This window comes from Moschus berezovskii, chromosome 8, assembly GCF_049115385.1.
Source record: "Moschus berezovskii isolate FMDL1 chromosome 8, NW_MosBer_1.0, whole genome shotgun sequence".
NCBI lineage: Eukaryota > Metazoa > Chordata > Mammalia > Artiodactyla > Moschidae > Moschus > Moschus berezovskii.
In genome coordinates this window covers 96,349,924-96,376,120 of record NC_142467.1, presented here as the reverse complement: position 1 = coordinate 96,376,120, position 26,197 = coordinate 96,349,924, and the positions used below count along the sequence as shown (strand labels likewise).

The 26,197-nt window shown below is 52.2% G+C and overlaps 1 protein-coding gene across 1 annotated transcript in view; it reads right to left on the bottom strand.

Moving 5' to 3' along the window:
- FBN3 (fibrillin 3) overlaps positions 1 to 26,197 on the bottom strand; it is a 123,242-nt gene that overhangs the window by 34,667 nt on the left and 62,378 nt on the right. The window contains 25 exon segments of the mRNA XM_088839315.1: positions 5,123 to 5,248; positions 6,103 to 6,171; positions 7,126 to 7,287; positions 7,599 to 7,721; positions 8,565 to 8,687; positions 8,809 to 8,934; positions 9,399 to 9,521; positions 9,717 to 9,839; positions 11,431 to 11,556; positions 12,672 to 12,797; positions 12,968 to 13,090; positions 13,424 to 13,549; positions 15,274 to 15,399; positions 16,522 to 16,650; positions 17,393 to 17,518; positions 17,701 to 17,925; positions 19,878 to 20,003; positions 20,277 to 20,327; positions 20,438 to 20,575; positions 20,695 to 20,814; positions 22,071 to 22,196; positions 22,289 to 22,414; positions 24,194 to 24,247; positions 24,548 to 24,823; positions 24,961 to 25,083. Coding sequence (XP_088695441.1) covers positions 5,123 to 5,248; positions 6,103 to 6,171; positions 7,126 to 7,287; positions 7,599 to 7,721; positions 8,565 to 8,687; positions 8,809 to 8,934; positions 9,399 to 9,521; positions 9,717 to 9,839; positions 11,431 to 11,556; positions 12,672 to 12,797; positions 12,968 to 13,090; positions 13,424 to 13,549; positions 15,274 to 15,399; positions 16,522 to 16,650; positions 17,393 to 17,518; positions 17,701 to 17,925; positions 19,878 to 20,003; positions 20,277 to 20,327; positions 20,438 to 20,575; positions 20,695 to 20,814; positions 22,071 to 22,196; positions 22,289 to 22,414; positions 24,194 to 24,247; positions 24,548 to 24,823; positions 24,961 to 25,083 — 3,222 coding nt within the window.

The window sequence follows — 26,197 nt, the reverse complement described above, 5'->3', positions numbered from 1 at the left end:
CTTCATGGGAAATAGATGGGGAAACAGTGGAAACAGTGTCAGACTTTGCTTTTTTGGGCTCCAAAATCACTGCAGATGCTGATTGTAGTCATGAAACTAAAAGACGCTTGCTCCTTGGAAGGAAAGTTATGACCAGCCTAGATAGCATATTAAAAAGCAGAGACATTACTTTGCCAACAAAGGTCCATCTAGTCAAGGCTATGGTTTTTCCTGTGGTCATGTATGGATGTGAGAGTTGGACTGTGAAGAAAGCTGATGGCCGAAGAATTGATGCTTTTGAACTGTGGTGCTGGAGAAGACTCTTGAGAGTCCCTTGGACTGCAAGGAGATCCAATCAGTCCATTCTAAAGGAGATCAATCCTGGGTGTTCATTGGAAGGACTGATGCTAAAGCTGAAACTCCAATACTTTGGCCACCTCATGCAAAGAGTTGACTCACTGGAGAAGACTCTGATGCTGGGAAGGATTGGGGGCGGGAGGAGACGGGGACGACAGAGAATGAGATGGCTGGATGGCATCACCGACTCGATGGACATGAGTTTGAGTGAACTCCGGGAGTTGGTGATGGACAAGGAGGCCTGGCATACTGTGATTCATGGGGTCGTAAAGAGTCAGACACGACTGAGCAACTGAACTGAACTGAACTGAAATAAATGGAAAGACATCCTGTGGACATGAATTAAGAGACTCATTGTTACAATGTCAATACTCCCCAAAGTGATTTATAGATTCAATGTATTCTCATCAAAATCCCAATGACCTATTTTTTTGGAAGAAATGGAAAAGCTGATCTTAAAACTCATATGGAATTGTAGGAAACCCCAAATAGCCAAAACAATCTTGAGAAAAGAAAAAAAAATTTGGAGGAGTCAGGCTTCCCCATTTCTAAACCTACTTACAATGCTATAGTAATCAAAAGAGTGTGGTACTGGTATAAGGATAGACCTATAAACCAGTGGAACAGAATTTAGAGTACAAAAACAAACCCAGACATCTATAGTCAATTGATTTTCAACAACACTATTCCATGGAGAAAAAAGAGGCTTTTCAACAAATGGTGCTGGGACGATTAGATCAGTTCAGTTCAGTCGCACAGTCGTGTCCGACTCTTTGCGACCCCATGAATCACAGCACACCAGGCCTCCCTGTCCATCACCAACTCCCGGAGTTCACTCAAACTCATGTCCATCGAGTTGGTGATGCCATCCAGCCACCTCATTCTCTGTCGTCTCCTTCTTCTCCCGCCCCCAATCCCTCCCAGCATCAGAGTCTTTTCCAGTGAGTCAGCTCATCGCATGAGGTGGCCAAAGTATTGCAGCTTCAGCTTTAGCATCAGTCCTTCCAATGAACACCCAGGATTGATCTCCTTTAGAATGGACTGATTGGATCTCCTTGCAGTCCAAGGGACTCTCAAGAGTCTTCTCCAGCACCACAGTTCAAAAGCATCAATTCTTCGGCCATCAGCTTTCTTCACAGTCCAACTCTCACATCCATACATGACCACTGGAAAAACCATAGCCTTGACCAAATGGACCTTTGTTGGCAAAGTAATGTCTCTGCTTTTTAATATGCTATCTAGGCTGGTCATAACTTTCCTTCCAAGGAGCAAGCGGCTTTTAGTTTCATGGCTGTAATCAGCATCTGCAGTGATTTTGGAGCCCAAAAAATAAAGTCTGACACTATTTCCACTCTTTCCCCATCTATTTCCCGTGAAGTGATGGGACCAGATGCCATGATCTTTGTTTTCTGAATGTTGAGCTTCAAGCCAACCTCTTCACTCTCCTCTTTCACTTTCATCAAGAGGCTTTTGAGTTCCTCTTCACTTTCTGCCATAAGGGTGGTGTCATCTGCATATCTGAGGTTATTGATACTTCTCCCGGCAATCTTGATTCCAGCTTGTGCTCCTTCCAGCCCAGCGTTCCTCATGATGTACTCTGCATATAAGTTAAATAAGCAGGGTGACAATATACAACCTTGACGTACTCCTTTTCCTATTTGGAACCAGTGTGTTGTTCCATGTCCAGTTCTAACTGTTGCTTCCTGACCTGCATACAGGTTTCTCAAGAGGCAGGTCAGGTGGTCTGGTATTCCCATCTCTTTCAGAATGTTCCACAGTTTATTGTGACCCACACAGTCAAAGGTTTTGGCATAGTCAATGAAGCAGAAATAGATGTTTTTCTGGAACTCTCTTGCTTTCTCCATGATCCAGCGGATGTTGGCAATTTGATCTCTGCTGCCTCTGCCTTTTCTAAAACCTGCTTGAACATCTGGAAGTTCATGGTTCACATATTGCTGAAGTCTGGCTTGGAGAATTTTGTGCATGATTTTAATAGCATGTGAGATGAGTGCAATTGTGCGGTAGTTTGAGCATTCTTTGGCATTGCCTTTCTTTGGGATTGGGATGAAGACAGCTTTTCCAGTCCTGTGGCCACTGCTGAGTTTTCCAAATTTGCTGGCATATTGAGTGCAGCACTTTCACAGCATCATCTTTCAGGATTTGAAATAGCTCAACTGGAATTCCATCACCTCCACTAGCTTTGTTCGTAATGATGCTTTCTAAGGCCCACTTGACTTCACATTCCAAGATGTCTGGCTCCAGGTGAGTGATCACGCCATCGTGATTATCTTGGTCGTGAAGATCATTTTTGTACAGCTTTCTGTGTATTATTGGATCCTACCTCACACCATACATAAAAATTAACTCAAAATATATAGAAGACCTAAACAGGGGAGCTAACACATAAAACCCTTGCAAGAAAACACAGAGGTAAATCTTAAAGACCTTGTATTTAGCAATAGATTCTTAGATATGACACCAAAAGCACAAACCAAAAAGCAAACAAAAAAACCCAGATAAGCTGGATTTCATAAAAATTTAAACCTATTATTCGTCAATGACACTATCAAGAAAGGAAAAGGCAGCCACAGAATGGGAGAAACTCTGCAAATCATACAGGTGAAGGGAGTCCTGTCCAGCATATATAAAGAACTCATACAACTAACAACAAAAAGACAAGCAACCCAGTTCTTAAATGGGCAAAAGACCTGAAAGGACACTTTTTCCAAAGAAGATATACAAATGGCCAATAAGCACATGAAAATGTACTCAACCTCATTAGTCATTAGGGAAACACAAATCAAGACCATGAGATACCACCTCGTACCCACTAGGATAATATTACTTTAAATGATGGAAAATAGCAAGTGTTGATAACAAACGTGGAGAAACCAGAACCCTCGAAAGTTGCTGGTGAAAATGCAAAATGGTGCAGCTGCTGTGGAAAACAGTTTGGCAGTTCCTCAAAAAAATCAAACACAGAATCACCATGTGACTTAGTGATTCTAGGAGTTAGATAAAATTTTCAACAAGGACTAAATAGAATTTGCCCATTGCACATGAAAACCCTTGTTTAAAGTATATGAAGAATTTCAAGATGGCAACAGCAGAGCATTAAACTAAGTGGAGAGGGCTGGGGAGTGGGGGCTTCAGAGTAGAGGGCCCTTGAGCTTGAAAGCTGGAAAGTACTGCAAGACTGCAGCCCTCAAAGACACAAACTGACCCTGCAAGGCTCCATAGCCAAGGTCAACATTTAGGTTGAAATCTTCCTGCTCTGTGATAGTCAAAAAATGCAGCACACTGCCATATTTGATGACAGAAGTTTTCCCTTTTTCTTTTGATAGTCTATGGGATAGGAGAAGCAGGGAGGGATAAAATACTTTTCAAGCATTTTGGGTTCTGATTCTGGTTTGCCAGCTCCCACCTACACATACAAAGGGACTTTCGAGCTTAGATCTCTCCCAGCCTTCACCATTTCCTTGAGTCTCTAAAGCGTGAGAAAACTCTTAAGTGTCCCTTGGACAGCAGGGAGACCAAACCAGTCAATCCCAAAGGAAATCAACCCTGAATATTCATTAGAAGGACTGATGCTGAAGCTGAAGCTCCAATACTTTGGACAGATGATGCAAAGAGCTGACTCACTGGAAAAGACCCTGATGCTGGGAAAGACTGAGGGCAGGAGGACAGGGGGGCAACAGAAGATGAGATGGTTGGATGGCATCACCAACTCGATGGACATGAGTTTGAGCAAGCTCTGGGAGACAGTGAAGGACAGGGAAGCCTGGCGTGCTGCAGTCCAAGGGGCTGCAAAGAGTGGGACTCGACTGAGTGACTGAACAACTAAAGCGTGCTGCTCAGAGTGGACAATCTGCTGTCCTTGTGTGCTGATGCTGGTGTCTGGTGGCAGGCAGGTGCTCAGTTAATATTGTTGAAAAGAAAAAAGGAATGGGTTGTGGACAGATGGATGGATGACTCAAAACAGCTCAGGATCAAGGACCAGAATGGCTGGGCCAGGACCCAGTTTCTATCACTTCCAGCTGGTTTTGTGGCTCAGACAGTAAAGAATCCACCTACAATGCAGGAGACTGGGTTTGATACCTGGGTCAGGAAGATCCCCTGGAGAAGGGAATAGTAATCCATTCCATTATTCTTGCCTGGAGAATCCCATAGACAGAGGAGCCTGGTGGGCTATAGTTGCTGAATCGGACATGCCTGAATGACTAACACTTTCACTTTCACCACTCAAGTGACTTAATTAACTCCCTTAGTTTCTGAATCTGAAAAATGGGGTCATAAAAGGAACATCTCCCCCATGAGGCTGTTTTGGTAAATGAATGAATAAATGCTCAGCTCCGTGGTGACACACAACCACAGACACCAGTTAACTGTTGGCTGTTACTGAGATGCAAGAGAGGATCCTAAGAGACAAGTGAAGGGGATGCTTAGAGGAAAGGTGTGGCTGCTCCTTTGGTGTCTTTTTCCTTCCTCTCTTAGCTCTGGGCCTTGGTCAGCTTTTGTCCTGAGGAAGTGCATGGCTGCTGCGATAAACCCAGATCATTTTGAGTGGGAAGGAGGCTGGAGGGCAGGCAACGGGGAGACAGGGAAGAAGCAGTGGAGCAGAGGGTAGATTGGGGCATTCCAAGGAAGACTTCGCAGCCCTTCCAGTGGGCCCTGGGCAGCAAGGCATGTGAGCAGACTCTGGAGTGGGGCATGTGAGCCTGCAGGCCCTGAAGAGGAGGTGAGGCTGGGCAGAAATGCAGTCAGGGAGGAGAGGGCTCAAGCTCACCCTCACAGATGCGGGTATCCTCATTGAGGTGGTAGCCAGGTGGGCACTCGCACTGGAAGCTACCGAAGGTGTTGACACAGTTGCCCCCCTGGCACAGCCCTGGCAGCTCCTGGCATTCGTCAATGTCTGTCAGAAAGTGAGGAAGCTGTGCTTGGAAGCTACACCTAAGCAGAGTACTTGGAGGACACCCATGCCTTCCCCAGGGACCTCCTGCTTCTTTGAGGACACCCAAGAGCTGTCTCCTGGGTCAATGTCACCCTGAATTCATCCTCTTTCCCTTCATTGGATAGTCCGTCCTCTCATCCATCCATCTATCCATCACAAAGCTCCCTCTCGATGGGATTCTCCCATCTCATGATCCACTTTGGACAGAAGAATAGATGGGTGGATGGGTGGGTGAGTAGGTGGATAGAGATGAAAAGCAGTGGATGAGTGAACAACGTGAACGGACAGGAAGATGAGTGTGAATGAATGGGCGGGTGAGCAGGCGGATGAGTGAATGAAAGGGGGGACGAGTAGATGCATGGATGGATGGATATGGGAGGACAGATGTACAAATGGGTAGATAAGTGGACGTGAAAAGCAGAGAATCGGTCAGATAAGCAGATGGGTCAGTGGATGAAAAGAATGACGGGATGGATAGGCGGGCAGGTAGATGAGATAATGAATGGGCGGATTGTGGATGAGTGGATGGATGAACGCACTTACATGTGTGTGTATATGGATGAATGGATGGAAGGAAGGAAAGAAGAAAGGGTGGATGGATGGACGGGGGATGGATATATGGATGGGTAAATGGGGGATGGATGGATGGGTCGATGCGGACTGGAGAGAAGGATGAATCAACAAACCAACAGGTGGAAGAGCTGAGAGGACCTGCCCCCCCACCCCAAAGTTGCCCAACTCTGCTCCTTGGTGATGGGAGATGAGAGGAAGGTCAATCAGTGGGTACACGGATGGATAGTCTACCAGGAACTCACCTTCCAGGATGACAGTGATGGAATTAGGCCGAAAGCCCTCACCCCCTGGGCACAGGGTTCTGTACTCAGCTGCAAGGGAAAGAAGCTCTTGTGAGGGGCTGTAGGGTGAGGCATTTGGGCAAAGCTCAGGGGAAGCACAGGAGGGGAGGTCCCCTAAAAAGGGCTCAAGAATGGGCCTGGCATCCTGTTACCATAGAAACTACATCCCTTTACTTCCTTAGCTTCTGGGGCCTAGAAACATTGGTACAATCATGGAGGATCTGGTGTCTGTGTGTGTGTGTAAACACTTGTTCACATTCAGCATGTGAGCAGATGGATTTTGTGGTGGTAGTTGGGGCTAGGGGGAAAGGATTCTTGTGATCCAAAACCAGACTCTAATGTGACTACAAGTTTTCCCCATGAAAGGAAGATCTTGCATGTACATTCACACACACACATATGCCCTGAAATAGACAGACACGTGCCTCCCTGCTCCACACCGGAGGACTTGGCACATGCTGTTCCCACTGCACCACACACCCTTCCCTCTATGCTGCCTGGAAAACTCCTACTCATTCTTCAAAACCTCATTCAAGTCCCTCTCCTGGGAAGCGTTCCCTTACCCCCTTCCTCTCCATGGCTTCCTGTTTGGCCTTCACTATGTCTCAAACAGACTCTTAGAATAGTTGTACTCTCAACAGTCCAGGGACTGTTGGTTTATTGGTGAGGGGCAGCGTGCAGTGGCTGTATTTCATCCTTCTCTAGGTTCCTATGCCCTAGGAATTCTCAGTGTTCGTTGACTGACTGAGTGGGCAAGTAAATGTAAACATGCAAAGAATTTGCAGGGAGAGATGGCAGAGAAGACTGGGGAGAGGCTGAGATGATGAACTGCTGAGAATGTGCTGTGGGACCCAGGCTGAGTCCTTCTCCCTTTCTGGTTCCCAGGGTCCCTCCCTTGGCAGAGTTGACCCCTAAGCCCTAAGGGAACCTGGACCAGGGCTAGGTCTCTGTCTCCTCCTGTCCCCACTCCACGCAGGGACTCACTGGTGTTGGCCAGCGGGCACAGCTCGCAAGGGTTGCCCCAAGCCCGACCCAGCGAGCAACAGCAGGACGCCCGGGTGACGCCAACCCCGATCTCCGCACTGCAGGAAATGCCACCGTCCCCTCGATCCTGTGTGTCCAGGAAACAGTTCCCGACCCGGGTATCTAAACAGGCGGAAAGGGGTGGTTAGCAAGTGGTGGGGAGAAATAGGGTGTGTGTGTGTGTGTGTGTTTGCACCTCTTTGCATATGTAACTGTGTATTACTCTATGTATGTCTGTGTGAGCACGTGTCTGTGTGCATGTGTGACTCTGTGGATCTGTCAGTCCAGAGCCCAAAGGCTGTACCTCAAAAGATAGGGATGACTGCTCTGGCCAAGGGCCTGTCTATCAGGAGCAGGTGGATGTGGGTGACACAGCATGGCCCCACCCAGCACATGGACCTCAGAACCCCACCTGCAGCAGAGTGCGTACTTACCCACACAGCCCACGCCGCTGGGATTCAGCTCAAAATCCTCGGGGCAGTTGCAGAGGTAGCTGCCGGGGGTGTTGACACACAGGCCGTTGATGCAGTTCACAGGATCTGCACACTCATTCACATCTGTGGGGTGGGGACACCATCAGCAGTGATCCTCCCCTCTCAACTCACTTCCCTCCTGCCTTTTTCCTGGGGAGTCGAATACCTGGCTGCTGGGGGCTGGTCTTAGGGACAAGACCCCTGGGAAGAAAGCCTGATGGGACAGTAGCCTGTCCCAGGCAAACCCCTGCCTTTCCCTGCTCTTTTCTACTTGGCCTGGAGGTTTGCCTTTGCCAGCAGAGTCCACGAGCTAACATACAAAAACTGATATTGAGGACAAGTTTCAAGCCAGGGGCTGGCAGACTACAACTTGTGGGTCAAATCCGGCCCCCTGTCCGTCTGTGTAAATAAAATTTTACTGGTACACAAGCACAGCCATTCATTCACTTACCACCTACGTCTGTTTCTAAGCTACAGGGCAAAGACTTGCCGAAAACTGAAAACATTTACTGGCTGGCCCTTCATTGAAAAAGTCTGCTGACCCCCATTTGGGATAGACAGGTGGGAGACCATTTTGACGGTTGCGGCGGAGGGAGCTCGACTTCATTGATTTACAGTGTCCTTTTTTCTTTTGGCCACACGGCATGCAGGATGAAAGATCTTAGTTCCCCAACCAGGGATCGAACTTGTGCCCCCTGCAGTGGAAGCACGGCATCTTAACCATTGGACTGCCAGGGAAGTCTCCCTGACTCACTGCATTTATTTGGGGGATGATAAACGATGATGATGATGAAGGTTAATGGGAAGGGGCGCTATTGGAGACGGGGTCAGACAAGGACTCCCTCCACTCTGTAGAGGGCGTGTGAGAAGAGATATGTGGGAATCTACGGAACAAGCCTGCCACCCTAAACCCTGTGGACCCCACACCTGTGCAGTTGCCACCACCGCGGTCCAGCTCATAGCCCTCGTCGCAGATACAGCGGAACATCCCCGGCAGATTCTCACAGCTCCCGAACACACAGATGTTCCCGAGCACACACTCATCCACATCTGAGGAGGAGCGGAGTCCAGGTGAGCACAGCCCGGCCAGCATCCCGCTCCTGCTGCCCCCAGCGCCAGCGACTCCAGGGACCCCCTGTTCTGCCCGCACCCCGGCCGCCCCAGACCTCACCCTGGCAGGCATGCTGGTCCTCGGTGGGGCTGAAGCCCATCTCGCACTCGCAGCGGTACCCGCCGGGGACATTGAGACACTGCCCGTTCTCGCAAAGGGCCACGTTCTCTGCACACTCGTCCCTGTCTAAGGGGGCTCAGAGGCGGGGGGCTGGTGGTCAGTAGGTGAGGACCCACATGGTGGGGGCAGGTGGCCCTGATCACTCAAGCCCTTCACTATCACCTGGAGTTACAGGGAGCTGGCAAGTAGCCCGGGGGACTCAGACCCTGACTTAGTGGGCAGGTGACTGAGTCAGAGCCAGGGAGAGGACAGGGGACATGGTCGCTCACAATCTGGGGTGCAGGGCCAACAGAAAGCAGGTATTCCTGTCCCCACACCTAGAAAACTCTACGCATTCAGACTCCAGGGGAGAAGACTGCCCCTAAGGGACTCAGGGCCTGGCCTCTGGCCCCAAGGGCTGAAGGTACATCCTTTCTGGCATCCACAGAGCAGTGAGTGGATCAGTGTGAGTCGTGGGCACCTCAGACTCCAGCCCCCTTGGCCGTCCTTTCTGGACCCTCCAGCCCTGCCATTCCACACCCTGACCTCACCTTCACAGGAGAAGCCATCCCCAGAGAAGCCCAGGCGGCAGGCACAGCGGTAGGAGCCAGGGGCGTTGAGGCAGTCAGCTCTCGGGCTGCACCCATGCTCCTCGGAGGCGCATTCATCCAGGTCTGCAGGAGATGGAACCCAGGGTCCCCCAGGTGTGTGCGTTGGGGGGCTGTGGGGAGGCAGACCCTCCAAATCCCAACACTGACCCTTCCCCATGGACATGCCTGAGCCCAGCCACCTCTGCCCGGCTGTAGCCTGCCCACTCACCCCACCCACCTCTGCTTCTCTGTCCAGACCTCTGGCCCCCAGACACTTACCACGGCATTCGAAGCCATCCCCAACCCAGCCTGGCTGGCAGCTGCAGCTGAAACTTCCCGGGGTGTTGAGGCAGGAGGCGTGACTGTCACAGTTGTGGCCCCCAAGCTGACATTCATCTACATCTGAGAGAAGAGGGACCCAGGCATAGAGGGCAGGACCAGGAGATGGGGTGGAGGACAGAGGACCCCCCAAGAGGCCTGGGCCTAGTAGAAACCTGGTTTCAGGTACAGAGTGGGGAGACTCAGGGCAGGAGCAGGAGAAAAGACCTTCCCTAGGGTAGGACTGGGCCCAGAAATGCCCCCTTACCACTTCAGGAGCTTCCACCCTTACCCAGAGCCCAAAAGGAAAACCCCCAAACCCAATAGGGCATGACTCCCAACATGCCCCAGAAATGGTCTGAAATGGCAGCATGAGAGACTCAGGGTAGACAATAAGAGGAACTGTCTTTGGTTAGGATTCCTAGTTTTCACTAAAGGGCCTGGGTTCAATCCTTGGTTGGGGAACTAACATGACACAGCCAAAAAAAAAAAAAAAAGTCACTGTCTTAATGAACACACTCTCCCTCTAAAGCAGGGTTTCCTTCTAAACCAGAGTGTCTAACCCTCAGCCAATTTTGCATCAGCCTTATCATCTCTGCAATGTTCATCAGCCACCTAAGTGAGCTACCATTCCCTGAAAGCTTTTCCTTTGTAAGAAAAAATGTTTTATTTGGCTGCAACAGGTCTTCGTTGTGGCATGCGAACTCTTAGTTGCAGCATGTGGGATCTAGTTCCCTGACCAGGAATCAAATCTGGGTCCCCTGCACCGGGAGCAAGGATATAGTCTTAGCCGCTAGACCACCATGGACGTCCTCACTAAAAGTTTCTTTACGCTGTCTCCCATTTTTACTTACATGAATGTACTTTAGAAGAAAAACATATAACAACGATCTCTAAGAAATCACGGTTCGGATGCTCTGTTTTCTAATGTTAGCTTCTAGTATGCATTGAAATAACTACATAATGATGTCAAATAGAATTATGTTTTCCCCCCCAAGAAAGCATGTTTCAATCCTGACTCTCAGAACCTCTGAATGTGGCCTTTTTTGGAAACCAAATCTTTGTAAATGTAACCAAATTAAAATGAGGTCCTCCTGGATTACAGGGGGTCCGAAATGCAATGATCAGTGATCTCATAAGAAGAGGGAAATCTGGACGCAGAGAGAACACCCCGTGATGACAGACATGGAGACTGGGGTGATGCATTCAAGGATTGTGGCCACCACCAGGGGTGAGGAGAGAGGAATGAGAAAGTTCTCCCTCTGGGCCCCTGAGAAGGAACCAGGCCTTCTGACTCCATGACCTCAGACTCTGCCCTCCAGAACTGTCCTATAGAGAGGAGACATTTGTGGTTCTGCGGCACCAGGTCTGTGGTCATGAACGACTGACATGTTAGAACGTTCATCACTGTGACACTTAAAAGCATCAGGCTTGCATGCCTTGGGAACCGCTGTGGATGCTAAGGGATCCAGAGTTCCCCACCCAGAGCGTCAAGGGAGCCCCACGGGCATGTGATCGGATCCTATTTTTGCTTCAACGTGAGGGCCCACCAGTGGAAATGTGTAAGAACAAGGTCTGGCCTTGCTATGCCCCAAGGGATGGAGTGGACCCCACGGACCCTGAGCTGGTCCCTCAGGGGCGCCTCCTGCATCTGCTCTACTGACCACCAGCTCACCGGAGCAGCCCATGGCCCCCTTCCTGACGATGTAACCCAGCTGGCAGTGGCAGACAAAGGAGCCCCTGGTGTTCTCGCAGACCCCATGGAGGCAGATGTGGGGGTTCAGGTCACACTCGTCCACGTCTGTGAGGTGACAGGAGAAGAAGCAGGTGAGGGTGGGGTACAGCAGCATGGCTGCGTGCCCGCCACATGGGTCCCCTGTGTCCACGTTCTTTTTGCCCATCTTCAAGGGTAGGGAGCGCCCCTAATTCCACTACTGGGCATAGCTCCCCCATTCCACCCCTGGGCAGCTGCGAGAATTCAGTCAACATTCTATAGTTCATATTCCATGGAACACATTGGACATACATTCCCCAAAAGATTTCACACCAATACATTAAGAGGATGCTAAGCTAAAGCCTGGAGAAGGAAATGGTAACCCGCTCCAGTATTCTTGCCTGGAGAATCCCATGGACGGAAAAGCTTGGTAGGCTACAGTCCATGGGGTCGCAAAGAGTCGGACACGACTGAGCGACAGAACGGAACAGAACGGACGGAAGCTAAAGCTAAGGCCTGAAGACCTTTTCAGAGCCTTTATTGCCAATGTGGATCTGCAAGAAGGGATGGAGGAGGCAGCATTTCCTACTTATCTTGGGCCCAACCCCCTTTTGTTCAGTGTTTCCTAAGATTCCTGTGATCTGGAATGCTTAAGCTGCACTGAGCTGGACACATCTCCCTGGGAGGGTTCCATTTTTTACATCCTCGTACTCTGGCCCCAGCTCTGCCCTGATGGAGTCACCAGTTCACATCTGCTCCCCAGGACCTGTGCTGACCAGCCCCCACCAGAAGACGATAGTGACAAGGTCCCGAAGCAGAGCTCAGAGAACACAGCGCCCTTCTGTCTCACACACCTTCCTCTGCATAAACCCCTCGGTCTATGATGATCTTATAAGGTGACTCCCAAAGCCGGGCATGCACCCAGCTGTATGCGCTGGGTACACAGTGGGTGTTTAATAAGTGTATTCAAAAGAACAAGGTTCGGGGTCTCTGCTGCTGTGAACAAGATCCCGCAGGTCTCAGTGAAGGCCTTGGGGTGCAGGTGGCCAGGAGAAGACCACCAAGAACAAAGCTGCAGCCCCCCTGCCCACGTGTTCCAGGAACAGGACTAGTGTCCCTGTTGCCCGCCTGTCTCCTTGTGGAAGACCTGGCGGGTGAAGCGAAGCTGCCTCCTCCACCTGTATGGAGTCCCAGCTCCTCACCTACACACATCCTCATGTCCAGCGTGGCCACAAAGCCGTCATAGCAGAGGCAGCGGTGACCCCCTGGCATGTTGGTGCACTGGCCCCCGTCACAGATGTCCGGATTCTGCTCACATTCGTCCACATCTGGGGGACCAGGGGAGGGGTCGGGCTGCAGGTGGGAAGGGACAGAGGGGGAGCCCCAGGGACACTTCTGCGGGGTCAGTGGCCCGGCTAGGGTGTGGCTGTCTTCACTTGGGAGGGGCCAGGTGGGTTCCCACATCCCAGGCCGAAAGGAGGGGGCCGCACCCACCCACCTTCACACGCCCTCCCATCGGGCATCAGAGAGTAGCCAGGGCCGCAGCCGCACTGGTAGCTGCCCTTGGTGTTAACACAGTGGACGTGGCAACCACCGTTCCTGGTGCGGCATTCATCCACATCTGCAGGAGGCAGGAAGAGGTAGGGGGCACCGCCGGAGGTAGGGCAAGGTGAGGTGGGGGCGTGACAAGGCAGGAGGAGGGGCAAGGTGAGGGCATGGCAGGAGTGTGGCAAGGCGGGAGGCGGGGCATAGCGAGGGTGTGGTAAGAGGGAGGTCGTGATGGGAGGCGGGGCAAAGTGGAAGTGGGAGGCTGGGCGAGGTGAGGGCCTGGCGGAGGCACTTCGAGCAGGGGCAGGGGTGGTCAAGGGCAGAGGCAGGGGCTCGGACTGAGGCCAGGAGAGACTGCAGCGGCGGTGGGGGCCGAGGCTGGGTCTGGGGGCGGGCGCGGTCTCACCCACGCAGCCTCGGCGGTCAGGTGTGCTCTGGAAGCCGGCACGGCAGGAGCACTGGAAGGTCCCGATGACGTTGACGCACTGGCCGTGCGGACACAGGCCATCACTCAGGGAGCACTCGTCCACGTCTACGGGGGAAGCAGATGGCTGGTAAGGGCAGCAGGTGGTGGAGGGGCCCCAGGAAAGGATGGGCCTGTGCCCAGCCGCCTTCTGCACTGGGACACATGCATGCACGGAGATGCACTCACACTCTTGCATCTATGGCCCCCCATGGGTGTGAGTCTACATCTCGCCCTGGTAGAAACACGTGCGTGAAATCGTTTCAGTCGTATTCGCCTCTTTTCCACCCCATGGACTGCAGCCTGCCAGGCTCCTCTGTCCATGGGATTCTCCAGGCAAGAGTCCTGGAGTGGGTTGCCATGCCCTCCTCCAGGGCATCTTCCTGACCCAGAGATTGAACCTGCGTCTCTTATGTCTCCTGCACTGCAGGTGGATTCTACCCTGAGCCACTGGGGAAGCCCAGTACAAAAGGGCACCTCACCTTGATCCACACATCCACACAGGTGCACACTCATAAGACACCCAACACACCCCTGATACACACTCACCCTCAGCAGACAGACCCACAGCCTGATCCACACAGCCACGTGCACAGAGCTCACACAGCAGCACACACTCACACTCACATGCAAACACAATCACCCTCAGCAGACACACATCTGCACAGCCAGAGGCACACTCAGACTCACAAACACACCTCACGCCCACTCATAAACACATTTGCACACCTTGCACTGCATTGGATTTGCCTTTGTGTCACATTTAATGGCACCCCACTCCAGTACTCTTGCCTGGAAAATCCCATGGGCGGAGGAGCCTGGTGGGCTGCAGTTCATGGGGTCGCTAAGAGTCGGACACGACTGAGTGAATTCACTTTCACTTTTCACTTTCATGCATTGGAGAAGGAAATGGCAATCCATTCCAGTGTTCTTGCCTGGAGAATCCCAGGGATGGGGGAGCCTGGTGGAATGCCGTCTATGGGGTCGCACAGAGTTGGACACGACTGAAGCGACTTAGCAGCAGCAGCAACACATTTTCTTATCCACTCAGGTAGACTCACAAACAACCCTTGTGTGCGTGTGTGCTAAGTCACTCAGTCGTGTCCGACTCTTTGCAACCCCATGGACTGTAGCCCACCAGGCTCCTCTGTCCATGGGATTCTCCAGGCAAGAGTACTGGAGTGGGTTGCAATGCCCTCCTCCAGGGGATCTTCACGACCCAGGGATCAAGCCTGCATCTCCTGTAGTGCAAGCAGATTCTTAACCGCTGAGCCACTGGGGAAGCCCCGACCCCTGTGTACACACATACAAACACACGCTCAACAGACACACCTACATGCACACAGGCCCCTCCACAAACACACCCACCTGTGTGCAAGCACATGCCCACACTTAGACACACACTCTCTCACAAGCTTATGTAGACACACATATAACCACTCCCATCGCCTTACATAAGAACAATCATCCTTGTGTAGACACTTACACACTCACAGACTCACACAAACACCAAGACACACTCACTCTTGGACAGACGCATTCCCAGAAACACACCTGCATGCTCACACAGACACACAAATACACACTCCTTCCATCTCACCACCACACAAATGATACTTCACAGGGGTGCACACTGGCCCACACTCACACACTCGATTTTCCGTTTTCACACAGAAACACACACAAGTGTGCTCTCCCGTGACCACTCATGCACACACACACACAAGTATGTGCTCAGGGAGATGCACAAACACACATACTCGTATCCTCTCCCTCTTGCAAGCCATACTCACCTTCGCAGGCAGTGCCCTCGGCTGCCAGCGCATGTCCAGGGGGACACTGGCACTCATAACTCCCATCTGTGTTGGTACAGGTGCCTCCCCGGCACAGCAGTGGGTCCCTGGCACACTCATCCACATCTGGGCATGTGGAGAGAGCAGAGGTGTGAGATACTGACCCAGGTTGGTGTGATGGGGCTCATGGAAGCTCCCCCCTGTTGCTCCCATCCCCCAACCCTGTCACCCCGGCTGAGGCCGAGAAGGTCTGGAGCCCTGGGGTGTGGATGACCCAGGGGAGTCAGAATGGGAGGGAAGCTGGAATTCTCGGTTTTCAGGGACACAGGCTGACATTCCTGGAGCTAAAGGAGGCCCTGAGGAACCCCTTCCCCACCCCAGAAGTGACAGGGGGAAGGCAAGGCCCAGCCCCACCGGGCATCAGTACATGGAACCAGGGGCCTCACCACCATCTCACCACTCTCCTCCCACTCCAGCCTCAGGGGCTTCCTCCCATCTCCCATGTCAACCTCAGGTCCTCTGCACACACTGCTTCCCCCTTCACCTTTCCTCCTCCCCACAACAGCTTCTTCCACCCCTCAGGCCCACCCCAGAGCCTCTGCACACACTGTTCCCCCTTTCCACCTTCCCTCCTCCCCACAGCAGCTTCTTCCATCCCTCACATCCACCCCAGGGCCTTTGCACACACTGTTCTTTCTCCACACAACTCTTCAGCCCTTCTTCACCACAATTACTCCCACTCTCTTGGCCCCACGGAATGGGATACATCCCTGGGGTTCTCAGCTCACACTGCACCATATAGCCCTTTCAAGTGCTTCTGACAGTGACTCTTTATTCTTTGTTTGTCTAGGGATTTGTTTTATCCTCCCTATTAGCTCCTGAGCTCCAAGGAAATGGCCCCCTGTATCCGAGCTCTCCATAGTTCCTCCGAGTAGATGCATGTGGAACGTTCACTGAACGAATGAGAAAAATGAAAAGGGAAGAGGCCCCTGTCTCCAGGGCCCTCTCCTCTTCTCACGCTACCCCCGCCCTCGGAGAACCTGCCCAAATCTTGGTCCCCAGGCTCCTCCTCTGAACGCCAGACCCAGCGTCCGGCAGTCTTCAGGGACGACACCCACACCTGCTGTGCCCCAGCTGGATCACGGCTTCTCCCCACTCCACATCCAGCACAGCAATGTCCTCCCGCCCCATCCCTCGGCTCGGCCCCAAGACCCGCGGGCACCACCCTGCCCTGGGGTGGCTGCCTACCCATGCAGTTCTTCATCAGCATGAAGCCACTCTCGTAGCCACGGAGACACTCGCACTCGAAGCTGCCTGGGGTGTTGACACAGGTGCCCTGGCCACAGAGGTCAGGGGAGATGCGGCACTCATCGATGTCTGTGGAGACAGTGGACACGGGCCGGGCCTCCATGTCTGCAGACACCCAGGGCCACAGGGGAGCCCCAAGGCCCTGAACAGAGCCAGAAAAATGGAGGTGCCGTGACTGCACCCCCAGAAGAGAGCAGGGAATTTCTTTGCAGCCCGCAGGCCCCTGGAGGTCACTTTTCTTTTAAATTAATCAATTTATTTACTTGCTGCTTTGGGTCTTACTTGAGGCAGGCAGGATCTTTCAGTTGAGGTTTGTAGGATCTACTTCCCTGACCAGGGATTGAACCCAGGTCCCCTGCTTTGGAAGCATGGAGTCTTAGCCAAGGGACTACCAGGGAAGTTGCTGGAGGTCACTTTGCTATGCCAAGTTGCTTCATTCGTGTCTGACTCTTTGCAATCCTATGTACTGCAGCCTGCCAGACGCCTCTGTCCATGGGATTCTCCAAATGAGAATAATGGAGTAGGTTGCCATGCCCTTCTCCAAGGGATCTTCCTGACTCAGAGATCGAATCTGTGTCTCTTATGTCTCCTGCATTAGCAGGAGGGTTCTTTACCACTAGTGCCACCTTTTGCCAGCCCCTCCTTTTATAGCCGGGATCCTGGAGGCCCAGAAAGGGTATTGAGCTGCCCTGGGTCACACAGCAGGCAGGCGGGTGGAACAAGGCCAGTTCTTGCCTTTTAGGCACCTCTAGTTTGTGCCCCCCCGCCGTCCCTGCAGGCACCTGCCAAGGAAGCAGAGGCAGGTACATACCTGTGCAGTTCCTTTCCTGGGCATCCAGGGCGAAGCCCCCTGCACAGGAGCAACGGAAGCTGCCCACGGTGTTGCGGCAGGTGCCATGGGCGCACAGCCCAGGGAAGGCTTTGCACTCGTTCACATCTGCAGCGTGGGAGTACAAAACGTCACACTACTCCATGTCCCTGAGTCCCCTGCCTCCTGAGCGTTCACCCCTCTGATCACAGATATTTGGTCTCTCCCAAACCTGCTTCCCACCTCCAGGCCTCTGCCCACGCTCTGCCCTCTTCCCATCCTCCATCCAGGCTCTCCAAGCCCAAACGTACCTTTATAGAAGGGACGGCCTGACAAGAAGTCCCGGCTGGCAAAGCCCAGCCCCCGGGGACACAGGCTGGTGAAAGCTGGGGACTCGGGCTCAGGGCACACCTCGCATGCGGTACCCCACGCGGCCCCCACGGTACAGCAGCAGACGTCCATCCGGTACTTGCCCAGCAGGGCAGCCCCACACTCATCCTCCTCCCAACGCAGAAAACAGAGCTCCAGGCGCATGTCTGCAAGGAGGCGTGGTCACCGGTCCCACCCCTGCCACACTCTGGCTGCCAGGACAGGCCGTGTTGTCTGAAACTTCCTCCCCAGTAGGCAGACTGAATTCCTCAGCTGACACTCCATGTCCTCTAAGTGACGTTTTTTTCCCCCCCCACACTGCGGGGCTTGTGGGATCTTAGTTCCCGACCAGGGATCAAACCCAGGGCATTGGCAGTAAAAACAGCTGAGTCTTAATCACTGGACCACAGGGAATTCCCAACAGTTACACTGGAATAAGGGTATCACCCAACAGTTACATTTTTTTAAAACAAAATTTTTTTAAAGATTTTTTTTTTTATGTGGACCATTTTTAAAGTCTTTATTGAATTTGTTACAATATTGCTTCTGTTTCATGTTTTGGCTTTTTGGCCGAGAGGCATGTGGGGTCTTAGCTACCAGATCAGGGAAGGAACCTGTACCCCCTGGATCAGAAGAAAAGTCTTAATCATTAGACCACCAGGGCAGTCCCCCAAAGTTACATGTTAATAATAACTTGCACTGCTAGGTGCTTGCTATGTGCTGGGCACTGTTCTAAGTTCATCAACCCATTTAATCTTTAAAATAACACCAAGAGGAAAATGGTTATCATCATGCTCATTTTACAGGCAAGAAAACTGAGGCAGAAACGGGTTAGGTAGCTGGCCTGAGGCCACACAGTAAGAGGTAGGGACAGATTCAAACCAGGCCACCTGGCTCCAGAGTGTGTGTGTTTAATTTGTAAAACCTCCTTAGAATAATCTGGCAATGGATAAGGCTTCCTCAATCCCAGACACGACGGTCTAAGACTGGGGCTGGTTAACTACAGCCCAGGGTGCCAGCTGCTCGTTTTTGTAAATAAAGTTTTATTGACATACAGTCACATTCATTTATTTCTGTCCTACACGGTAGAGCTGAGTAGCTGCAACAGACTGTGAGGGCCCTAAAGCTGAAAATGTTTACTCTCTGGCCCTTTGCAGAAACAACTGGCTGATTCCTAGACTAGGACAATTTTTCACTCTTTGTAAAAGGAACATATGTTTAAGTGGATCCATTTGAGAATGAAAGCCTGTTACAGAATCTTTAGAAAAAATAAAGATAAACAGAAGTGCCATGACACACAGGGATCCGTCTTAAGTTCCTGGGTACCCAATGCCTTGGTCCAGGGCTGCTCAGACAGCATTTCACCTGGCTGTGAATTCAGCAAATGTTTTTATTTTTTCTTAACTCAGCTACTTTCTTTCCTTGCTCACATTCTGGGATCAGCAAGAAGACCTGATGCACACCTGAAGCTCAGTTTAGAAGGAAATCGAAGTTGAAAAGAGTCATCAGGGCCCATTTGCCTTCTGTTGACTAGGCTCCATGGTGCCACCGAGGAGGCCACTAATGGGTTAATGTTACTATGGGAGGAAAAACTGATAGAATGCAGAGCCCTACCTGCTGGCTGGCGGATGCTTTTGGCCAAGAAATGTCCTGTTCAAGATGTTGATGGTGTAAAGCAAGAAGCCCTCCTTGAGGGGGAAAATATCTCAGAGCCTTTGAGCCTGAGGGCAAGCCATTTAGGGTGAGGGTTTGAGCCCTGGATGCTGAGGAAGGGTTGTGGGCATGAATTACCACTCATGATAGAGGTAGGTGCCTTGTGCTCAAATCCACCTCCTGTAAACCTTGTTTGGTAGCAGAAAAGAATATACCAAGGTGGCAGGTAACATTCCACGAGACTGTACCATTTGCAATGAGCTTCACTAGAAGGGCAGATGATTAAGGGGATCCAACCGCTCCAAAAAAAAATGTCTTTGGAAACACATTAGCAAGGGGATGGGCAGAGTCCAAAAGGACCCCCAAGACCCCACCTGTCCCTATGAAGGGCCTCCAGCTGTTGGGAGTGGAGGCAGTGAAGGGAGGGCTGGCGGCCCTGCACCGGACCCTGCAGGCCCACACTCACCTATGCACAGCCGGCCGGAGGTGTCCAGTATCAGGCCCTCTGAACACTCACAGCGGAAGGAGCCCGCAGTGTTGATGCAGCGCCCATTGGGACAGACACCAGGGAAGACCTCACACTCGTTCACATCTAGGCAGCAGCAAGCAAAGAGAGGTGAGAGCTGGAGGCCCCCAGGGAGCTAGCTCCCTAGGGGCTCAGGACACCACGTGGTTCTTGGGGAGGTGGGAAGAGGCAGTGCCAGCCTCCCGGGCTGGGAGATTGTGGGGAAGACCGGATACCAAGGAGGGAGACCTCCAATGACTTCAGAGAGGGCCTCAGGCAGCCACCATGACACTTGCCTGCTCCTGGGGGTGGGGGTGGGAGTGGGGGAGTGGCGGTGAAGTGCACAGGGTGGGGAGTTACCTTCGCAGCTGAGCCCCTTCACGCGGGCGAAGCCTCGGGCACAGGTGGGGTCTGTGATTGGGGAGAGGAGTCATGCTCTCCACCCGGATCTAGGGGACCTGTCCCCCTCACGGTTCTCTCAAAGGCCGGGAGCCCCCAGAGCCTTCCCCACGGGGCATTACCCATGTCACAGCGTTCGCAGGGGCTCCCCCAGGCAGTGCCGAGCGTGGCGCAGCACTCGGAGCGCAGGGTGGCTCCGTGCAGGTTCGCCTCGCAGCGGCCATCCTGGATCTTCAGCCAGCAGGTGCCTTTGGTGCTGTCTGCGGGGAGGGGCCAGCTGTCTCATTTGGCAGGCGCACACCTGCACACTAACCCGCAGAGACCCAGACTTCCCCCGGGGTGGGCGTCGGGGTCCCCGCTGCTCCGTGAGGCCTCTCACCTAGGCACATGGTGCCGGAAGGTCCCAGGCGGCTGCCGGGGGCGCACTCGCAGGCGTAGGAGCCGGCCAGGTTGCGGCACACGCCATTCACACACGGGTTGGACAGGCACTCGTCGATGTCTGCAAAGACAACCCGCCCCCGACCCCCATCAGGTCCCTGAGCTGCAGGAGCTGGAGCCGCACGCGACCTGAGGCCCCTCCCCTCCGCCGCTGCCAAAGTCCAACGGCAGGGGGCGCACGCGGTCAGAAGGCGAGGGAATGGATTGGGCAGGCGCAGAGGCGCGTGTGTTTGCACTAAATTGTGCAGTGCACCTGAGCGTGCACGCCGACACGCAGGATCCTGGGAGCCCGCACGGGTGAAAGTGTACAGGGACAGGCACGGTGGGGAACGGTGGCCCTGCAAGGGTCAGTCATGGCACAAGAGGCCGAGTGAGAGGCAGGAGGAAAACCCAGAGGGGGAGGAGACCTGGTTGTGGTGGGGGAAGGGGCAGTCCGCAGGAGGCTTGCGCTTCTCTCTGTGTGCGTGTGTGTGTATATGTTTGTGTGTGTGCGCGCGCTCGTGAAGGTATCTGTGAATGCCCAGGGGTATGTAATGGACAAGGTCATTGCAACAAAGTGTGTGTGAGCCAAGTGGGCACATATTCCTGTGTGTGAGTATAGTAAGTGTGTGAATGCACAACTGTGTGGGTATGTGGTATCTGCACATATAAGTGTGTGTGCTGTGAGCCTAAGAGTGCGAAAGGGTAAAAACGTGGACACACACGTGTCTTTGAGAGGGTGCACACGAGAGTGTATGATGTGTGGGGCTGTGACCCTATGAGCGTGAATATGGGTGTGTAAGTCTGTTTAGTGTGAGTACTGGTGTATGTAATCAAGTGATCATCAAGTGTGTGAATGTCAGAGTGTCTGCATAAGGGTGTGCCTTTGAGGGTGTAACTCTGGTTGTGAGCATGCGTGCAAAGAATGAGAACTGTTCAGTCACTCAGTTGTGTCCAACTCCTTGTGGCCCCATGGACTGTAGCACGCCAGGCTTCCCTGTCCTTCACCATCTCCTGCAGTTTGCTCAGACTCATGTCCATCGAGTCAGTGACGCCATCCAACCATCTCATCCTGTGTTGCCCCCTCCTCTTCAGGGTATTTTCCAATGAGTCAGCTCTTTGCATGAGTGAGAATAGTGTGAAAGTGGGTACTGTGTGAGTGTGTGCCTAAGCATGTAACTGTGAGACTGAGTATGCATACATGTATGGCTTTGAGCACGTCTGCGTGTGTGAATGCAGGTATACATGCGTCTGGCAGCATGTGTGCCCCCACAGCAGGCAGTGTGCATAAGCACTTGTGTGTGTGTGCGTGTCTGTGTGCCCCCCAGGACCCTGTACCTTCGCAGGTCTCCGTGTCTGGCCGGAAGCTGAAGCCCTGGGGGCAGGAGCAGCTGTAGCTGCCCGGGCTGTTCCGGCACCGCCCATTGTCACACAGGAGGCTGTTGAGGGCGCACTCATCCACATCTGCAGGGCGGGGATGGGGCCGGAGAGCAAGGTGAGGGGTGTGCAGTGGGGGCGGCACCCCCTCCGCCCATCCACTCACCCGGCACGCTCACCAGTGCACTCCCTGCCATCCGTGACTGCCTCGTAGCCCAGGTTGCAGACGCAGCGGTAGCTGCCCCGCAGGTTCTCACACATGCCGTTGGCACAGACGTCGGGGTCGAGGGCACATTCGTTGATGTCTGCAGCAGGAAGACGGCATCAGCAGCTGCCCCAGCTCCCTGGAGGCTCGAGAAGCCAGGTCCTCCAGGGCCAGAGCTCCAACCTAGACCCTGCCTCCTTTCCCTGGAAACCAGGGTTTCTCAGCACCGTAGATATTTGGAGCCAGATCATTCTTTGCTTTGTGTGTTGGGGGAAACCCGTGCAATGTTGAGCAACATCCCCAGCGTCTACTCATGAGATGCCAAGAGTGCCATCCCCAATATTTGTCCATACATTGCTAAATGGCACCTGGGGGGTGGCAAAACTGTCTCCAGTGTGGAACTCATGGAACAGACATTATTACATCAGAAACATAATTTCTTTTAAAGTGCGATCATAATCACTAATGTTATAAGATGCTTACTGTTTTATGCCGAGTATATTAACTCATTTGGTCCTCACAACATCCCTGAAATGGGACCTACTAGTATATCCACTTTACAGAAAAGGAGGCGCAGAGGTGGGAATTAACTTGATCAGTATTCAATCAGTAAACAGTAGGGCCTGGAGAGTTTCCTGGTGATCTAGCAGTTAGGAATCAGTACTTTCACTGCCATGGCGTGGGTTCAATTCCTGGTCGGGGAACTGAGATCCCCTAAGCCTCATGGCACAGCCAAAGGAGGGGCGGGGGGAACAGGCAGCCCCATATGTCAAAAATAAAAAAAATAAATAAAAAAGAATGCTGGCTGGGATTTAAACCCAGGCATTTGGCTCCAGAATCTGTCCATTTAACTGAGGGAGGGGCGCTAGACATCTGTCCTGCCCCCATGGCCCAGTGGTGGCTGGGAAACCTGGCTGTATCCTAAATCCTTTTATTTGCTGCCCAGGCAGGAAGGCTGTAACAGGAAGGGATGGTGTCATAGGTTGGAGTCCTCATCCCCCGGATCACCTCAGCATGTGACTTTATTTGGAGATGGACATACAGTCCATTCTAATATGATTGGATCCTTATAAAAGTGGAGGTCTGGGCACAGACACAGGGTGAACCCTGGGTCGAGAGGAAGGCAGACAGGTTTGGGATTAACATATATATGTGTCTAAATGTGTGCTCAGTCGCTCCAGTCGTGTCTGACTCTGCGACCCCATGGACTGTAGCCCTCCAGGCTCCTCTGTCCATGGTATTCTCCAGGCAAGAATACTGGAGTGGGTTGCCATGCCCTGCTCCAGGGAATCTTCCCAACGCAGGGATCAAACCCACATCTCCTATGACTCCTGCACTGATTCCTTACCACTGAGCCACCTAGGAAGAAGTCCATAACATATATACACTACCCTATATAAAACAGAAAACAGACAAGGACCTACTGTATAGCACGAGAATTAAACTCAATATTTTATAATAATCTCTAAGGGCAAAAAATCTGAAAACTATAAATGTGTATATATATATATATACTGAAAATATATATATATACTGAAAAGTATATATATCATCTATATATAGTGTCTGAATCACTTTGCTGTACACCAGAAACATTGTAAATTAAAAAAAAATAAAAAGCATGAAGGCAGAGATCAGGGAGATGCTTCGACCAGGCAAGGATTAACAGCTAAGTGCCAGAAGCTGAGTGAGGTATGAGACAGACTCTTCCTCACAGCCTCCGAAGAGGCCACCCCTGCTCACACTTTGATCTGGGACATTTAGCCTCCAGAGCTATGGGAGAATGACCCCCCAGCCTGTGATACTTTATGGAACCCAGTGACCTGGCCGGGTTCCCAGCCATGTCCCTGCCTCTTGATCCCAGGCCCACCCTGCTCACCTCTGCCATCCGTGGTGATGCCAAGACCACTGCTGCATAGGGCCTGGAACTCAGCTGCAGTGGCAGGAACAGGGAGAGAGGGGCAGTTATTGGCCATTGCTAAAGCCAAGCCAAGTCCAAGACGTGGCCCCTTGGGGCTGGGCAAGGGTCTGGGACTAAGATGCCTGCTCCAGTGAGAAGAATGGTTTTCCTTCTGTCTCTTCTTGGGGGAGAGACATCCACCCCACCCCATGGGAGCTAAGCCCTCCACCACCACTGTCCCCTCCTGCCCCCAGCGGTTATAAATCACAAGCAAGGACTAAAGGAAAGCGGGCCATGGAAAGTGCATGGGGGCGGGGCAGCTGAGGCTCTCACCAGAGTTCTTGGGGGGACACGGCTGGCAGGGCTCCCCAAACCCGTGGGCCGGGCTTGCACAGCAGCACTCGGATTTGGTGACAGCACCAGGGAAGGGGCGGGCACAGGAGCCCTGGTCAAGGGTCCCATAGCACGTGCTGCGCACGTGGGTGTCCACGCACACTCGACCATCGGGGCCCACCGTGAGCCCCCCGAGGCAGCGGCAGTGGAAGGAGCCCTCGGTGTTGGTGCAGTGACCATTCATGCAGATGCCCGGCGTCTGGCACTCATCAATGTCTGCAGGGGTCGTGGGGGGGCAATGCAATGGGTCCCAGCCACCCCATCCCCACGCCCCACCCGCCCTTGCCACCTCCCCTCTCCTCTTCTTCCCCATCCCCATGGGTTCCCCTATGGTCCAGCCTGCAGTTTCTCACCCACACAGTGGCGGCCACCAGGTGCCAGCAGGAAGCCGGGTTTGCAGAGACACATGAAGCTACCATCTTCGTTCAGGCACACTCCGTTGGCACACATGGTGGTGGTTGCACACTCGTTGTGGTCTGGGAACACCAGGAGAGGCTGGGTCCCAGCAGGGTCCTGGCACCCACCCTTTCACTGGGCCAGTCCTGCCAGGTAGACCAGCCCGGCCCTCATGTTTCCAGGGACGGCTCCCGGGGCTGTGGGAGCCTGATAGGATGAAACGTGGCTGTCAGAGACAAGTCTGGCATGTGTATTAGGTTGCAGGACTGTGAACTCCCCTGGGGCCAACCGGGACCACTAGCTCATATCTGCATCTTCCATCCTGGCACACAGGTGCTCCATGAATAGTCGTTCAAAGTCCTTTAAATAAGTCAGGTGGTGGCTGCACAACATCTCACTAAATTCCTCCAAATTGTTCATTTAAAAATGGTTAAGATGATAAACATGTTATGTAGGGACCTCCCTGGTGGCTCAGTGGTAAAGAATCCTCCTGCCAATGCAGGGAACTCAGGTTCTATCCCTGGTCCAGGAAGATCCCGTGTGCCAAGGGGCGACTAAGCGCATGTGCCATAACTACTGAAGCCTGAGTGCCTAAAGCCTGTGCTCTGCAATGAGAAGCTTATGCACCGCAACTCAAGAAGCCTGTGAGCAGCAGTGAAGACCCAGAGCATCCAAAACAATTAAAAAGTTATGTATATTTCACCAAGATAAAAAAATGCAAAAAAAATTGAAAAAATTAGGTAGTGGTTGCATGAAATTACGGATATACAAAAATGCCACCCAATTGTTCCCTTAAAAAGGGTAACATACAAACTACTATACACAAAATAGATAAACAAGGTCCTACTGTATAGCACAGGGAACATATTCAATATTTTATAATAAACTATCATGAAAAAAAGGGTTAAAATGGTCAATTTTTTGCTGTGTAATTGTGCCATAATTCTTAAAAATGCAAAAAAGAATTGCATAAGTGAGATGGTGGTTGCATGACACTGGAAATATCCTAAATGCCACCAAATTGTTCACTTAAAATATGCTGTTTCACACATCATGATATTTATTATTAATACATAACTGCATGATCTTTATTACATAAAAATGGATGCTTAGCTGTGTAAATACACAAATGAGGCCTAGAAGGACACATCAAACAGTAAACTGCTTGTGTTAATGGATGACTTTAGTTTTTCG